At 48.1% G+C, this 17,393-nt stretch overlaps 1 protein-coding gene across 18 annotated transcripts in view; it reads right to left on the bottom strand.

Annotated features, from left to right (window-relative positions):
• The window catches only part of FGFR2 (fibroblast growth factor receptor 2), a 103,660-nt gene that overhangs the window by 27,569 nt on the left and 58,698 nt on the right, over positions 1 to 17,393 (bottom strand). For 6 of the 18 annotated variants that reach the window (XM_033841993.2, XM_033841998.2, XM_033842000.2 and 3 more), the window contains 3 exons: positions 9,488 to 9,678; positions 7,996 to 8,143; positions 4,348 to 4,550 (listed from right to left, as the gene is read on the bottom strand). In XM_033841993.2, the coding sequence (XP_033697884.1) occupies positions 4,348 to 4,550; positions 7,996 to 8,143; positions 9,488 to 9,678 (542 nt within the window). Of the gene's footprint in view, positions 1 to 4,347; positions 4,551 to 6,612; positions 6,758 to 7,995; positions 8,144 to 9,487; positions 9,679 to 17,393 lie in introns of all 18 variants that reach the window. The other 12 variants (XM_073793869.1, XM_073793878.1, XM_073793874.1 and 9 more) reach the window with 4 other exon arrangements.

Below are 17,393 nucleotides of genomic sequence, written 5' to 3'. Positions count from 1 at the left end.
GGCAAAATGCCTTCACCAGCCCAAGCTGAAATAAAGGTCCAAGGGGTGCGGGGACGGGATTTCTTTTCCTTCCGTAACAAATTTTAGGTAAAGAGGCAGGGTAGTCGATCTGGCACGCACTTTTCTCCCTTAGCAAGTCTCCGTCTCCCCAGACCTCCCCCCAGGACTCTCCAGAGTAAACCTATCAAACCCCAACCGGCTGGTCTTCCTAGAAGATCGCACTAAGGCCCGAGCTTAGCCAAACTGTTGTGTCTTCTGGAAGCAGAGAGGAGAGAATGGCCAAATGGGGGCTGGGAGGGCCAGGCGCCCACACAAAAGGGCAAATTCCAGTTAAACCATCCATGACCATCTAATTACCCACATGCTTTCTGGAACTGGCGAGGTTTCATTAGACCACTTGATTGACCAAAATACAGAGAATGTTCCGAGATCACGCTGTTTAGCTGCTAGGTCGTAAATGAGCTTCTAGAAGTGGGACTGCCCTTCACGGAGTTCGGTATGTTTCATAGCCATTCATACCCAGCCCCAAGAACTGGCTCCTGAATCACACACGCCATCTTTGCCCTGTTCATGGCGCCCCTGGGAACGTGCCATCTGCCTCAAAGACATTGTTACAAAGCATGACCTTGGCAGCCCCTGACTTTTCTCTGGCTTTCAACCTATCTGTATTGGCAGCCAAGAGGGTGAAACTGAAGTCTGAAAAAAGAACAAACAAACAAACCTGCAGCCCCTTCTGAGATGCTGGTGGTGGTGAGACAGCATGAGCTATACCCACGTGTATGTCCCCACCCAGGAGCTGCGTTTATCTGTTTATGAATCTCCATCATGCCCTATGGAAGTGCCTGGCTCCAGAGAAAGAGGCTGACGTGCTCCCTGAAAAACCAATGCAACAAATGCAGCGAGGCTGCTCGCCTCCTGAACAGACGTCCTCAATTCCCTTCACACCCCTCCCTGCCCCCACCCAACCAATTTGTGCAAAACGCGGGAAGGGTAGCCCTCCCTGTAATTCACGGATGTGCAAGGAAGGCTTCACAATGGCCACGTCGTCCACCAGCAGCCCTGGAAACGTGTACAAGGGCCGACAGGCTCACGCAGACGCCCCTCTCTGGACTGGCTCTTGCTGGTCCCCTTGCCTGAGCCCCAGCTCAGAATGTGGGAGGACCCCCGTCAAGGGGAACCAGGAGATGCCCCGTGCTACCCGCCTCCCCCCCACCTAAAAGTTGTTTCTCTTTCCCCAAACATCAAAACGCATGAAGAGTCTCAAAAAACTTCATGGTTACTGGGAAATGATCACAAGGAATTTCTTCCTAGGTACTGGAGAAAAAGTATTTTTGTCTCAGAAACAAATAAACTCAAATGTCTGTCTTACACTGGTAAGTCCAGTACAGATTAGTAAATGTCAATGAAAAAAAAAAAATTCACAGTAGGATAAAAAACTTTTTTTAACCTTCTCTTGTTCTAAAAAGGGAGCAATGATTGATTGAGTGAGATGCGGTTTCTGCACCTCGCGGGAGGGGCGAGGGTCAGGGCCAAGAAGATGAAATTCGGACTCACCACAAAGACGCAGAATGCTACCGTGTAATAAAGAGGGCCGGGCACATGCAGCATGACAGGCGCCTAGCAAATGCCTAGGAAAAACCCAGCCCCTAAGACATCTGATTACAGGCTCACCTGTCGCCAGGTAAAGGCATGCGTGGCATCCCTGTGGTATGCTCTCCGTCATCAACATATCTGCCGGCCTTTCCGGGGCTCTTCATTCCAGCTACAGTCCAATAACCCCCTTTTATCCAGCTACCTGCTAAGCGTCTCCTCCACCAAAGGGGCTGTGCTTATTATGGACGAATCGCTCTTTGGGAAGAATCAGTGCCTCCCACATGAGCAGCTGAGATGTGTCAACATTTCCACAAATAAACTCCCAGAGATTTAATGTTCCAGGGAACCGTGTTTGCCCACTTTGCTCTGCTTCTCTTACAGTACTCGACCTTACTGAAACACAAGGCAATTGCATCTCAAATGAAGGCCCCCAAATGACCTTGGAGCCACTGGCGCAGGCGACGGGCCACGTCTTATATGGAACCTGGGTTAGACTAAGCACTCAGAAAATTATGAAGGAAGGAAGGAAGGAGGGAGGGATAAAAAAGGAGGAAGAGTTCGGATGTTCCCTTTAGTTACACAGGGGGGCAGAGGAGAAATGGCCAACTTAGGTGGAGATGACAATGAAGAAAGGCCAGTCAGCCAGAGAGAAATAAAAACACAATGAACAGAGTTGAGTCGAGGGGATTCTAAAGGCATCTGCCTCGTTTATATTAAATAAAGAGAAGCGCATTGTAAACAGCTGCAGAAAAAAAGATGATGAAATAATTACAGGACAATGGTCTAGCTACACCAAATTACAGGTTTCCTCTAGAAGGCAGCATTTTTCCCTATTAGGAAAAAAAATAATAATAGAGGTGGGAACACCACTCCCTCTTTCAGCTCCCTGGAGCCAGGCTCTCAGGATGGTGGCTGTAAGGATGGCCCAGAGGTAACTGGTAAGGAGCAAGGGTTGGGGAGGGGTGGCCACATCACCTGAAGGTCACCAAGGGTACCAGCTTGTAAGAGTCACCTTAGGACTGGACTCTCCCAGAATCAGGCAAGTGGTCTCATCATCGCTGCCCTGGCCCCAAGAATGACAGTGGTACCTTTAATAACAACAGCATTCTTGGAGGCAGGGGGACCGATGGGCACCCTTCTCCCCCCCAACTCTTAACCCCATTTGAGCACTTGCCTGCACATGACACACACTCCAGATGCTACCCTCAGTCTCCATTTAGAAAGACCTGCTTGAAACGTGGCTTCAAAGACGTCAGCAAGGACCCGTTCAGCCTGGAGTTCGGAGGTGGGCTGAGAACAGCCGGATCTGTGCTACAGCCGCTGCTGACCGAATGGTCCCTGACCCTCGCCAGGGCCTCGCCAGGGCCTCGTCCAGAAGATGTCATCGCCACCTGAAGTCCCGGGAGGGACAGGGCTGGGATTAACCCAGAGTTGCTCAGAGTGCATTTCAGAATCACTGGAGGACTTGCTTGAAATGCAGGTTCCTGGTCCTATCCAAGACCTACTCAACCAGAATCTCGGGGGCTGAGACCAAGGAGTCTACAGTTTTAACAAGCGCCCTGTAAATTCAACTGAGGTACACACTGAGTTAGGGCCCATGAGGTAGCCATCCTCTTTGCTGTTTCAAAACACATGACTTTATCGGAACCAAGTTCCAAGTACTTCTGGAAACACTGCCTTCACACCCGTTTCCCCTTTCCATCTTCGTGAGCATGAGAGAGAATCAGAGCACTGCCTGCTCTGTCAGCTCTGCAGGGTTTCGGCTGAAAGCAGAGGTGTAGGCTGCACCTTGCCCTGTCTGCCCAAAGCAAGAGTAAACCAATCAGGAGGAACACACAAGGAAAAAGTAACCACCAAAGACCAAGTGCGGGGCTAACAACAATCTGTTCCCTATTCATTATAAAAATCATTCTGGGGGCTTCCCTGGTGACGCAGTGGTTGAGAGTCCGCCTGCCGATGCAGGGGACACGGGTTCGTGCCCCAGTCCGGGAAGATCCCACATGCCGCGGAGCGGCTGAGCCCGTGAGCCATGGCCGCTGAGCCTGCGCGTCCGGAGCCTGTGCTCCGCAACGGGAGAGGCCACAGCGGTGAGAGGCCCGCGTACCGCAAAAAAAAAAAAAAAAAAAAAAAATCATTCTGCCACCGAATCCACAGTCACAACGTTAGTGCAAACAATACACTACAGGCATACGATTCTATTTTAAGAATCAAAGAGGTGGCGCCAAAGTTCAGTTAAGACAGAGCTCATGGGGCAGTAGTTCAGTCACCTCCTCGTGGGGCAGCAGTTCAGTCACCTCCAGGGACAGATTTCTGAACTTGACTTAAGAAAACATAAGTCTAAGAGAACTAGAGTCCCTTGCTTTCCAACTAGTGGCATGAGCCTGTCTCTAAAGGCAGCGTTAGATCACAGGAACAAAAGGGGCTTACGCTCTGAAGAGACCACTGCACTCGAGTCCCACCGAACGCACCAGGGCACTGCCTCCTGGGTTATTTCCAGTCATGCGGAGGAGCTCGGAGTCTTGCACCATTGGGCTTTCCTGCCCTTAGAACTAGACTCGGTGGACCCCACTGATGCACCAGGACTTGACCCTCCAAGCTCCAGACACTCATCAGATGGCCACTGGGAGGCCCACGGGAACCACTGGCACAGGGACACTCCCGGAAGTAGAAGATGGCACGAGGCAGAGGAGGAGACCCGAGAGCTGGCTGGGCGTGGGGGAGGGGTAAGGTTCTTCAAACTCTTTATCTACTTTCTGTTACCTGTCTCCTCAGAGGGATGCGCTTGGTCAGCTTGTGCACAGCCGGCTGGCTGCTGAAGTCCGGCTTCTTGGTCGTGTTCTTCATCCGGCACACGATGACCCCCACCACCATACAGGCGATCAAGAAGACCCCTATGCAGTAAATGGCTATCTCCAGATACTCTGGGGAAGCTGTGATCTCCTTTTCTCTTACTGGAGCTAGATTGCAGATCACACGAGAGGAACAGATAAGCAGGCCACAGAGTTAGGACACTGGACGGATGCATCCTGGCAGAACTACAGGAATCAAAAGGCGACGACCGTTCCCAAGGCAAGATGGGCTTCCCGATAACTCAGTGCTGCGGGAGGGCATGGGCTCCGGGCCAGCCGTGCACCTCTTCCAAACGAAGGTGAATAGCCTAGGGCTCCTCACTTGACCACCGGGGCCCAGGTGGTCGCTATCTCTATCCTCAACGGGCCTCTGCAATCTTGCGATTGTGGTGGCTTGGCTGCCACCAAGTTACAAGGGGCAGGTTACGAGGTCACGTTCTGTTAGGCATTTGGGCAGAGTAAAGCAGCCAACCACAACCTCAACAAAAGGACAGTCGTCTTCCTTGATGGTCTCTGAGGCAAACCATTTAAAGATTCTTAAATAGGAACGATGCCCACTTTTATTTCTAAAGGGGTGGCCTCAGTCTTATTTGGGTAAAGCTCTTCCAAAGGAAGATGCGACAAAGTCATTGACCCAGATGAACACAGTTCCATAGGACATGAGATAAATATTCATCTAGTAGGCCGGACTGGAAAAGGTTCAAATTTCTTTATATAGTCCAGTAGGTTATTCAACTAAACAAACAAATGCATTTAATATAAAGACTGAATTGCTTATAATATAGAATCATTACGTCCATACGATAAAAAGCTTGTAACATTCCTTCATCAGTAACCATTTAAATTTTTGTGTATCTTGTTATACTGATGTCACTGCAACTTTTCCCTTCAAGGGAAAATAGAGATAATGTCGCATGTGAGGATACATATCATGACTTAAGTTAGCACATTCTTATACCAAGTTCCAATAATGTCTGCTTCCTCCTTAGTGCTTAACGGTCAATCGACAAGCAGTGTATTTCCAAGTAGTGTTTTTCTCAAACTGCATTCTTAGTTAATGTGCTTGTGCTGTCAGGCAAATGGGTTACGAAGTGCCGATCAGGCACTTGCAGAATGCAGTACTGCGAGTAAAAGCAAGCTCAATACAAGAGGCATCTCATTGTCTCAGAGCAAATGTTCACAGAGCAGATTCACAACAAAAGGAAACACGAATGCAATGGCATTATTTAAAGCTTATACATTTGAAACAGAAAACTATTTGCAAGATAGTCAAAACTCTTAGCAGCACAGCACAAAACGAAATGCTCCATTTATTTTTACTGGATATAAAATAAGCATGCAGGTAGGCACCGCACTTTAAAAATAAGGAATTAATAACTGGAGTAGCACATTATGAGCTAGCAAACCATAGTCTATGCAGTTTCACAAAGGAAATGACGAAGAGACAGATGCATTAAGGAGACAGTAATTATCAAGAAAGCTTGACTAGGATAGAGATATCGGTTAAAGATTCAGACAGCAGCAATGTTTAGGCAACAGGGCTTCAGCGATGTTGATTTCTCTGTAGGGTAGAAATAACATCAAACCCAAGATGGCAAGAGCATGCTTTGCAGTAAAAGCAAACTGAGAGTCCGTTGCATTCCACCATGCAGCAAGCCACCGATCCCCAAGGTAGGTAACACACTGCTTCTGTACGCCCTGCGCACGGGGGTGCTTCTCCCCGGCCACCTCAACACACACCCATCTATTTACATCTTGTTAAAAATAGAAAGCAGAACAAAAGTAATAAAAGTACTTATGGGATTTTAGCAAAATGGAATTTGACACGAGAAAAAATTACTTTGGATTTTACAAAGTAATTTCAACTTCTTCCTTAAAAGAAAGGGGGATGGGTAAATCTATACATTGACCCACTGACTCACTAAAAATATAAGATCCCTTCGGGTTTGAAGGGTGAAATTTCACTTGATCATAAATGTGAGGGTGGGATCTCATTGTGAGTGAATTTCCAAGGCAACTTTCTTATCCCTGGGGGATAATTTTTAAACATTTAAAAAACTCTTTATGCAAAGGGGAAAAGGGGCCATTTCTGAGAACAGAAGCTGTGTTAATTTTATAGCAATCAACCCAGAAGAGGGAAAAAACCATGGAGAGAAAGAGCAGTATATACCTGGCAGAACTGTCAACCATGCAGAGTGAAAGGATATCCCAATAGAATTACCCGCCAAGCACGTATATTCCCCAGCATCCTCAAAAGTTACATTCCGAATATAGAGAACCTCAATTTCTTTGTCCGTGGTATTAACACCGGCGGCCTAGAAAACAAGGAAAGCAAGAGAAAAGGCTAGACGACACAGGAATGATTGTGGAGGGGGCCATGGAACCATGAGGCGTCGCGCCGGGGGCTCCGGAGGGTACCGGCCACCGGAAGATTCCGATTTGCAGCCCATCCACAAAGCCCACAACCAAGAGAGACTGAGCGACACGGAGCAGCTCACCTCCACAGGCCCGTCACCACACTGGCTTCACCACCTAGACATACATGCATGCAATCAGAGGCATGGAAAAATCAACCCACAGAGATCCATTCTCTTGGCCTTTGCTTTGCTTTGGATATAGGGGTGATTGTCCAAAAGTATGGCCCCCAAAAGTCCAAGTTGGGTTCTGGTCCTGTTGGCTGCAGACTCCCACCTCGAAAAAAGGATGGTTCTGCCTCAACTGTCGTGTCGTAAGACCGCACACCACAGATAAGCCCAAGTGGACACCTGGCACCTCCTTTCAGGCCTGTGGGAACCACCAGGGTGAAGGGAGTTTGTGCTGGTCAGCAGGCTCTGCTTACGTTTACTCCTGCGTAACCATCCTGACATACATTGCATTGAAAGAAAATGGAAGAAGGCACGATCTTGGTAGCGAAGAAACCGGACTCTGTTTTTTCTTTTCTTAATACAAACATTTGAACGTGAGTCATGACAAATCGAGAAAGGCAACCTGCTGTCTTCAACAGTGGCCAGCAGTGCATCTACTCATTCAGATGGAATATCCTTGAACTGGGAAAACAAAGTCAAGGACAGCATTCCTTAAGCATCAGTTACACAATCAAGAAAATGATGCTCTGTTGAACCGGTTATATCATGCCAGTATTTCTTTCCAACTGCGGGGCAGAGGAGGTATGAATTCTGCTACTATGCAAATGCCACAGATTCAGTAGGCATGCCGGTGTGCGCTTACAATGGTGCTGGTGTGCAGTAATGATGGGAGACGTGCAGCCTGAACGAGATAAACCAGAAGGGACAACTTAAAAACTGGGTGGGGGTGGAAGGTAATCTTTAGAAGAAGTTAGAGCAAGCACTTTGAATATTGTGGGCATTTTTCCATGGCTGCTGGTATCATACCAGCTGCATCACCAAAGAAAGATTATGATGAATATACCAAGACCACAGAGTTATCCTATAAGCTGCCTGCAGTCTCCCAAAGCACCAAGTCTTTTCAGCTTCTATATCCAGCCTTCTTTAAAACAAAAACAAAAACAAAACCAAAAAAAAAACGTTGTTACCTTGCTGTTTTGGCAGGACAGTGAGCCAGGCAGACTGGTTGGCCTGCCCTATATAATTGGAGACCTTACAAATATACTCCCCAGCATCCGCCTCAGTCACATTGAACAGAGCCAGCACTTCTGCATTGGAACTATTTATCCCCGAGTGCTGGAACAGACATAGGAGAACAATATAATGGCCAACCAGGAAGGACTTCACACTACCTAGGGGCCCACCACCAACACACCACAGAAAAACAACCTCCATCTCATCTAAACAGCAACATCAAGGGGCTGTGGGTTTAGAAGGAAGAAAACAAGTCAACTAGTGGACAGCAGAAGTGACCCAGTGGAGAGGGGAGGAAGGGTGTGATCAATCCCCTTGCAGAACGGGTCCACAGCTCCCCAGGCTGGTCATCTCTTTCCAGCTTTTTGGATTCTTGGTGTTCTCAGCTGGAGAGAACACTTCACTGGTTTAATGTTCTGAGTTGAGCTTCCTATGGTCCTACTAGAAGACTGTTCTTTTTTTTGGGGGGGGGGGGTACACGGGGCTCTCACTGCCGTGGCCTCTCCTGTTGCGGAGCACAGGCTCCGGATGCGCAGGCTCAGAGGCCATGGCTCACGGGCCCAGCTGCTCCGCGGCATGTGGGATCTTCCCGGACCGGGGCACGGACCCGTGTCCCCTGCATCGGCAGGTGGACTCTCAACCACTGCACCACCAGGGAAGCCCTGGGGGACTGTTCTTTTAAAGGACATTCTCTATATGCAGCTCAACGTGGGAGACGTGGCAGGCAGTGCACTCAGAGCATCTGTACAGACTTAACTGCTGCTTGCTATCACCATCCTGAAGAGCAAGACAGATCTACGAAATAAAGAGGCTGGTGCTATTAAAACAAGGTCTTGCAAGGAACCAAATAAGGACTACAAGGGGAAAGAAAGTTTCCTTGTTCAGCATTACATGAGTGCAGGAATACCTTCTCAAGCTTATCACTAAACCACGTGTGAATGAATTTCAAAGGTTAAGGGGTCTCTCTTAAAAGGAAAATCTAAATTGTTTCTAAAAGGTGGCTACTAAAATGTGATCCTAACGTAGTATTAAGGGATATTAAGAGAAGACAACATCAGTGTAACAATAAACGTTGGTACAACGCCTCGAGTTTACAAAGCTCTTTCCAGCTACTTCATCCCATTAACTCCGCGTAACGCCCTGTAGGGGAGATATTACCACTTCTATAGATGTGCAGCTAAGCCTAAATGTCCCATCTAAGACCTCAGGGCCGATAAAGAGCTCAACTATTCTGACTCCAGCTTTGGCAGTCCTCCCGCTACCCCCTGGCTCCCTTCTGAGGCGTTATCAGCAAGCCTAAGGATCTGCTAATTCTTAAACACACCCTGTGCTGAACACGTAAGAGAGTCGTCTTCTCTCAAATCCAACGGGAAGCCAAAGAACCTGTGGCCAAACCCATCAGGGAGACCCCGGCCGTGGGCGTCTTTGGATTCAGAACGTGCTCACCTTCAGAACCTTGAGGTAGGGCAGCCCGTCGGGCCCGTATTTACTGCCATTCTTCTCCACGTGTTTGATCCACTGGATGTGGGGCTGGGCGTCGCTGTACACTTTGCAGACAAACTCCACGTCGCCTCCGACCACGGCGGAGGCGTTTGCTGGTAGTCCGGCCTGGAGGATGGGCCGGTGTGGCGATCGCTCTGGGGGAGAGAGGGGTGGAAGGGGGAGCAGGGCCAGGACGGGGGGGAGAGACGAACAAATAAGTTGTGTTGTCCAGAAGGCCGACCGTGAACTCAAGCCAAAAAGGCCTCGAGCCTGCTGGCTGACTCCTTTGAAATAACACCACAGCCCGACACAGAACAAAAACGACTTCAAAGGAGACGGCTGGAGCGCGACCCTTGTGAAAGGAGTACTTATTTAGAAAACCGAGAGAAGAACTTACTACATCATGAGTCACTGGACGTCCGTGGCCACCTGACGAACAAGGGATGAGATTTTATTCTGACAATCTAAAAGACAAATGGCGGGGAAAGAGCGCCTCTTCTCTCATCCCACTGGGGACACCATCAGAAGCTCACCTTGGTCGTCAGCTTACCAAATCCCAGGGAAGCGACAAGACTAACTTTAAGGTCGCCCTGAATTCCAAAATGGTGCCTATAGGCAGTGTCTCCCCGTGCATTTCTAAGATGCTCTGAGAAGACTCCCATCCATTGTTTCAAAAAGAAAATAAACTAAAAGCTAAGGCCCAAAGCTATGAACAAATGGTTTCGTTTCTTTGCTGTGGCATTCACTCCATTCGGTCATTCTTTGTCCCATGCCCCCATTCACCTCCTCCATAAGTAGTTACGTGTCACTGTGCGTCCCATGCTAGATGCACAGACAGACATTCCTCAGCTTATTCAGACGTGGCACTGAAAGAACAAAAAGCGACACCGGTTCCCAAACCCTGGCCATGTCTCAGGCTGTCTTAAAGGAGGCCCCATAGAGAAGAAGCCAGCAATGACTTCCCACCCTCCCTCATCTGCCTCAGTCTCTAGGGAAACTCTCCGGTTCAGAGGCGGTCTCTGCAGAAACCCTGGAGAGGCACCCACACCAAGGTACAGGAGCAAACACACACCAGGCTCCGCAAGAATCAACTAACAGACCAGCCTGTGTGTGATCCTGTCCACAGAGGCACCAGAATCACAACTGGACTGGAACCTTCCTGCACAGCAGCTCGGTCAAGAGCCACACACCCAATCATCCGTCCATTCACAAATATCACCCCATCCCCACCTACCTGTACGCACAGGCCACCGCCCACTTCCCTCTCCGCACTGTGGGTACCATTGCCTTCACCCTCCAGCCTAAAACACCACCAAGGAAAATGAGGACAGGCCAAGAGGCCCAACACAGCAAGGATGTCTCTATGCTACGCCTAAGTATTCCCGCGCACTGGGCGGGAAACAGCCAATCGGCACGATGGCTACCTAAGCCTTTCTATATCTGGGCTTTCAGATTAAAATGTCATTTAGTGGAATGTGTTGGACAAGAGCCAGACCATGCGCAAATTGATTTTACTGCAATAAGCCTGTTGCTGGTTGTAAAAACTTTAAAAAAAAAAAAAAAAAAGGAAGGAAGGGAGGGAGGGAGGGAGGGAGGGAGGGACGGGGGAGGGAGGGGGAGGGGGAGGGGGAGGGGGGAGGGAGGGAGGGAGGGAGGGGGGAGGGGAGGGAGGGGGAGGGGAGGGAGGGGGGAGGGGAGGGGGAGGGGAGGGGGAGGGAGGGGGAGGGGGGAGGGGAGGGAGGGAAATCGAAAAAAGAAAAAGTGCTGGCAATTACTCTGAGCACATTTCATTCCAGAATCTCCCATCACTTCACAGACACCTATATTTTTACATTAAAAAGATAAAGATTTCAGCTCCCCAAAGAAGTCATTCATTTTTCACAGTATCACCCGCACAGGCTAAGCAAAGAGCCCAGAAGTCGAGTCTCCTAGTTTTTGTGGGCAGAAAATGTCAAAGCCGGGATCCTTTCAAGCATCACTAGAAACACTCACTGCTTGCCTGAGACACCATCCTAGCGATGGGCCACTGCGAGTCTCCTGGTCCAGCCGGGCGGCCAGCTGGATGCTACAGGGACCTGCCAGCAGCTGGCAGGGACAGAGCTCTGGTTCAACCCCGGCTCGCCCCATCCACGTGAGAAGAACAGAATTAAGTCCACACACACTCTCCCCACCAGGACTCCTCCCAAGAGATTTAAGCCCAAGGTGCACTGCCCTCCGGGCTGGACGCGGCCAGCCAAGTTCACAAAATAGGCACCTTTGCACCTATCAAATATTGAGGTAGTTTACGCCTTTCCACAGAGAAGTGAATGTCAGGTATCGGTTCATTCTCTGGCTCAGTTTTCCAGTTTTGCGTGCATGTGTTTGCATGTTCAGAGATAAACATTTACAGTGAACCTAAATATTTATTCTCAGAAACAAAGGTACTATAAAATCTTAAATGTCATAAGCCAGATCAACTGAATTTCAAACCAAGTCCTCTTTCTTAAACATGCTTGTTTCTCATAAATCGTTTCACAAGCAAACACTGTGCATGTAATACCAAATAACGATGCCCATGAACAATGAGGTCTTTCATATGGCACGACAGCTCCAGCCTGCGCCAGCCTTCAGCGGAGAACGTCGTCACTGGGGCAACACTGGCAGGGCCCACGACGGAGCTGCAGTCTTGTTTTACTTGTGGTCAGCGTGCTGCCGCGCTCTGGTTATTAAGTTATTCCATTGCTATCCGGACTATGTTCACCAAAAAAAAAAAAAAAAAAAACCACCACCTTTGCAATGGTTTCATGTTATTGCATTTGCAAATTACAGCGTACCAAATGTTACCGCTTACAGTCTTGAATTCATCCTTTCAAGTTTTCTCACCTTATTCAAAATAACCTCTTAGCCACCCCAACTCCCCCTCAGCCCTTTCTCACTTTGGGTACAAAAACTGCAAGCTGGATCGCTCTGTAACCGAAACCTTACACCGCCTTCCAAAACTTATTACAGCTGCCTTCAGTATAAAATGAAACCTTAGAGAATGTTATTTAAAATGTTTTTAAAAAGTCAGTAGGCCTCATGTTTCGTTTCTCCACATCAGGCTTTGATTTCCTTTGCAACCTTATTCTCTGCCCTTAAACAAGTCGGAGAATGAGGCCTGAAACATCTTGGAAAAGGTCCCTGGGTGCCCGCATCTGCCGAGCACAGCGCTCCCCTTTCTCAGATCCTTCAGTGATCACTCTTCCTTGTGTCCATCAGACCCTTAAGAACAGGAATCGTTAGCGAGGGGATGACAGCGATTGGACTCCCGTTCTAACTTCTGAAAAGCTGGGGTGAAAGCAGGGTGCAGATGGCAGCTAGGAGAACAGGCTGGCTGGCAGCCCCCAGGAAGCGGGCAGCCCCTCCGAGGCCCGGCCCAGCGGGCACTTGGGAAGCACCCCGGGGACAGGGCAGTGACGGTGGGCACGAAGACCCTCCAACAGCGAATGTGTGCTCCTCGGCCCTGGGCCACACCAAAGCCCTTGGGTCTGCAACTCTTTTGGGCAGCAAGCTGATAGAAAAAGAAGAATTACTCAGTGGATCATCTCTGGATGAGAGAATAAAACCCAGAGCTGGCCCATCTCTTGTCCTTCTGCGATAACGAAAGTCACATCTTCTCCGCCAGGAAGGATTTCGTTTTAGGCAAGGGTCTCTTACAGCATGTTCAACTCTCAGATATTATAGCAAATAGATTTTTCTCTTTACCGGGGGAGTGAAATACATATACAGAAAAGCTGATGAGCACCTCACCTGTGTTTTTACTGAAATGTTTAAAAATACATATTCTGGGTTCAGCAGGTTGCAGGGGCCAGTTCATGGGCCCAAAAGAGGATGAGAACTCTTAACAATAGAGATTCTAAGGTCCCTGCGTGAGCTCCAAATTAAGACAGAATGGAAGGCAGTCCAAAGGGCGGGGCTGCAGCCAATGGACAGTTGGCTGCCCTGCTGGAATGAGGTTCTACCAAATATATGTGTAGTAAACACAGCCCGGAGTGCTTTAAAAACACATTCTCTCCCCCGCATTCTCCCTCACTCCCTTTTGTCAAGTGCTCCAAATGAGTCCACTTTACCGAACCCGAAGGCCCAGCTGCTAAGAGTCTAAACGTCGGACGGCCTGTCTCAAAATCCTGCTCTGGAGCTACGACCAGGAAAGCAGGAAGAACACAGCCTGCTTCATTCCAAGGGCTAATTATTGAGAAAGAGAGAGAAAATACCTGAGTGACAAAGAATAAATCTTTGTTAATTGACCATTTGAAACTTTATAACATGCCCATCCTCTCCTGGACATAATAATACCTTTGCTCATAAGAGATCTACAACTTTTGCTCTGACATAGCAAAGGCCATAAAAAATGTCCACCGGGCAGAGGGGCCTCCTGTACGGACTCAGTAAATAACGCATCCCGGGGATCAGAAGGAGAACCAGCTTCTTAAATCACACCCTATAAATTAATCAAGCCCGGAGTCACTGGTTTCCCAGCACACACTGGTCTTGTAAGCATCCCTCCCCAAAGTTCAGCAGCGCTTGCAGCAAAGAACCATTTCAAAACCCCGCTCTCTGGCAGCAAAACACCAAAAGACTCCAATCACACCACTTGCCCAGGACTGATCTGGAAACAGAAAGTCTCCTCTCGGGGCGCCCCTTCATTTAAGGAACGTGAAGAACCCTGCCTTCCCTGTCTTTAAATTAAAATCAAAATTTAATTACCTTTCCTCTAAAACGGCAGTTTCTTAGCAACTCCAAGGGGCTGAATAAGGAAAGAACATTCTGCGATTTAGAGAACAAGTGAAAACAACTGAGAATTCTTGTTTCTAAAGCCCAGCCTCCCTTTTTTCTCAAGAGGAGGCGGTGGTGGCTTTTGTTGCATAAAAAAACCGCACTAAACCAGTTAGCATGAGGCATGGTTATTAGGGGAGCCGATCAAAGGCCTCTGAAGTTTGAGGAGCCCAAAAACCTGCTAAAGCCCTCATGCTAATTACAATTAGTAGAATGAGTTCATTGTCTTGTCAAGACTGTGCCAAATGCCCTCAAACCAGACAGGCTACATCTAGCTGGGTTCTGAGTTTTGTTTTCCCTAAGCTTCCTCCAGCCTCTAGAGACTGGCACAAAAGAAGGTCAGAACCAAAAGTGATCTGGAGGAAAAGGGACAGTTAGGATACAGGATGAGAAGGTGTGCCACAGGAGGAGTACACATTTCTTTCTTTCTCAGAAAGAATCAAGGTATGCGTAACCAGTATTTTGCTTGTCACCTTCTACAACAGGCTAGGGATGCTGGGTACCTGGAATTACTTTAAAAAAACAAAGGGGGGGCGGGAAATGCATTTTGGTAGAAAGTGACTGGTTTGCCGCTCTTTCTCCAACCTGCACGTCGCCTCGTTTTCCTCCTGCTTGGACATCTGACTCTGGAAGGTCTTGAGGAACTGGGCTGGGGATCCATCTTCCTCTAAAACATACATGTTTCTCGGCAGAGAGAGCAAAGTCTGGGGAGCAAAAGCTGGTTTGGGAAAAGCCAAAGCGTTCTCCCTCCGGCACTGAGGTTCCTCAGTGACTTACGGAGGCTGCACCATGTGAAATGCTAGAAGCAAAACACCACTAATTCCTTTGTGTTTGCTCGACGAGGTGGAGACGCAGGGTGAAGTGCTGGCTGAGGCCGGAGGGCCTGGGAAGCCCAAAGCGGGCGGAGGCGCAGTGCCTTCCTTAATTAATGTCATAGACGGTATTATTTGGCTGGGAGTTGAGTGGCTTCTACCAGCTGGGTGTCAATTTAGGTCTTCTTGGGCAAATTACAGGAGCAGGGCCGTGTGCTATTTACACCCCAAATGTTTACGATACCCTGATCTCTGTGCCTTCGAAAAGTTAAACTGGAACTGAAGACTCTTTGGCAGCCACAAAGGTACGCCACTTTTAGGTTCAAAAATGCCCTTCTTTTTGTTAAAAGGACACAGAGCTTTGGGATGATGAAGAAGTTCTGGGAGCGGGAGCGGTGATGGTTACACAGCAATTGTACTTAATGCCCCTGAACTGCGCACTTACACGTGGTTAAAATGGTACATTTTATGTTATGTGTATTTTACCGCAACTGAAAAAAAAAGAGAGAGAGAGAGAGAGACATGGCAAAGGTGACAATATCACAGAGTAAGATATAGTCCCAGGATCACGGAAAAGCTGCCTTCTCAATTAGTTTAGCATGTTTATCTTGTCCCATTGACTAAATGAAGGCTTTTCTCTCTTCTGACGCAAAGACTCTGCACAAGGTCCCCCACCACCACTCCGTATTGTGCTTGGTTTTCACGCTGATGCGAAACTCAGACATCAGTCTCCCCAGGCTCCCTCCTGAGGAGCTGGGGTAAACACAGCTGAGAGCAGTCACGCTGGGGAGCTCCATCACGGAGCCTCAGCACCCCGCCACTTGCCATAGCGGGTGCAACATCTTTCAGGAATGCAAGATTATCAGCTGTTGTGTGCAGACCTGGGTTCCCTTCATGGGAAGAGTATGCTAGAAACAATAAAAAAAGAAGAGAGAAAAAAAGAAAAGTCCAGGAATTAAACATACCCTCTTGTTACACAGGCAGAACTCTGATTTAGAATATCTTTTCTCAAATGATCTGCAAAGAAGCTAAAAACCAAACCATGGAGGAGTCCCAAAGACAGCAGCGATCAGAATGAAGCTGTTTAGGATGAAAATGTCGACATCAAAAAAGATCCAGAAATAGGTCCTAGAAAAATATTCACCCAGGTGCCCAACAAATAGGTGTATGCAGAGCTTGTCAACGGAGCCTCTCTGGTAACTGGAAACTAGAAGATGAACACAAGTTAAATACCTAGCAAAAGGGGGATGATTAAATAAATTATACTCTGTTCACAACAGACAGCACACAGGCCACTAGGAAGAATGAAGCAAAGAGATATGTACAGACATGGAGAGATGTCCACGGTAAGAGTGTTGACAGTTTCATCAACTTTCACCATTAAAAAACCTTACTTCTAGAGGAAGTCCAGAAAAATCTATCATGCTAATCTCTCAGATGCCTTACTTTGCTCCTGGGGCGTGTCAAGCAGAAGCAAAAGCTTTTAGCCCATCTGAGCAAACAAGAAATGCCTCCCTTTGGTAACGAACCATAGGAGAAGTGGAACAATAAAACCTCATTTGTTTTCTTAGAGGCAAACTCAGACCCTGAAAATAAAAGTGATTCTAGATAATTCCTTGCTATAAGCATCATCTAAAGAGAAGTTTCAAAATAGTCACCCAGATCACAAAAGGCTCCAATATGAATTCTACGTCTCTTCTCACCATCCAAGGCAAATGGGAGGCCTCAGGCCAGCCTGCAACCCTGCCCACTGCCCACCGATCACTCAGTGATGGTTCACACACAAGATGGTTTTGTTTCTTTTGGCCAAAATGTAAAATTCAAAGGACTAAATCCTTCATTTCTCAGTCTCAGTCCAGAGTGTATACGGAACCAAATAAAACGAGGAATTCCTTTTTCAAAAAAAGCACAACTGCCAAAAGATTCCTCCCAAATAATATGCAATGCGTATCTTCAAAAAAGAGCACTTTCAGGCTGAGATGATAAAGAATATGCCTGGGGCACCACCTGACCTGTGATGTGCGCATTTATTGGGGATGGACAGAATTCCTACAGGCCTTGTTTGAGAGAATTCTCTAAGGGGGAGGCTCCAGGAGAAAGAAAGTCAAAGGAGAAGTTCTATCAAGATCCAGGAATCTCCGTCCCTACTTATCATCTTCTCACTGCGGCAGTTTGGGGTCTTTTGCACTGTGAGCTGAGAACCCCAAGAGGCCAAAGCACGTGTTTCATTCAACCAATTGTCCCAAACAGCCTCTAGGCCAAGC

This window comes from Tursiops truncatus, chromosome 16, assembly GCF_011762595.2.
Source record: "Tursiops truncatus isolate mTurTru1 chromosome 16, mTurTru1.mat.Y, whole genome shotgun sequence".
Lineage (NCBI taxonomy): Eukaryota > Metazoa > Chordata > Mammalia > Artiodactyla > Delphinidae > Tursiops > Tursiops truncatus.
This window is presented reverse-complemented; position numbering and strand designations above follow the sequence as displayed.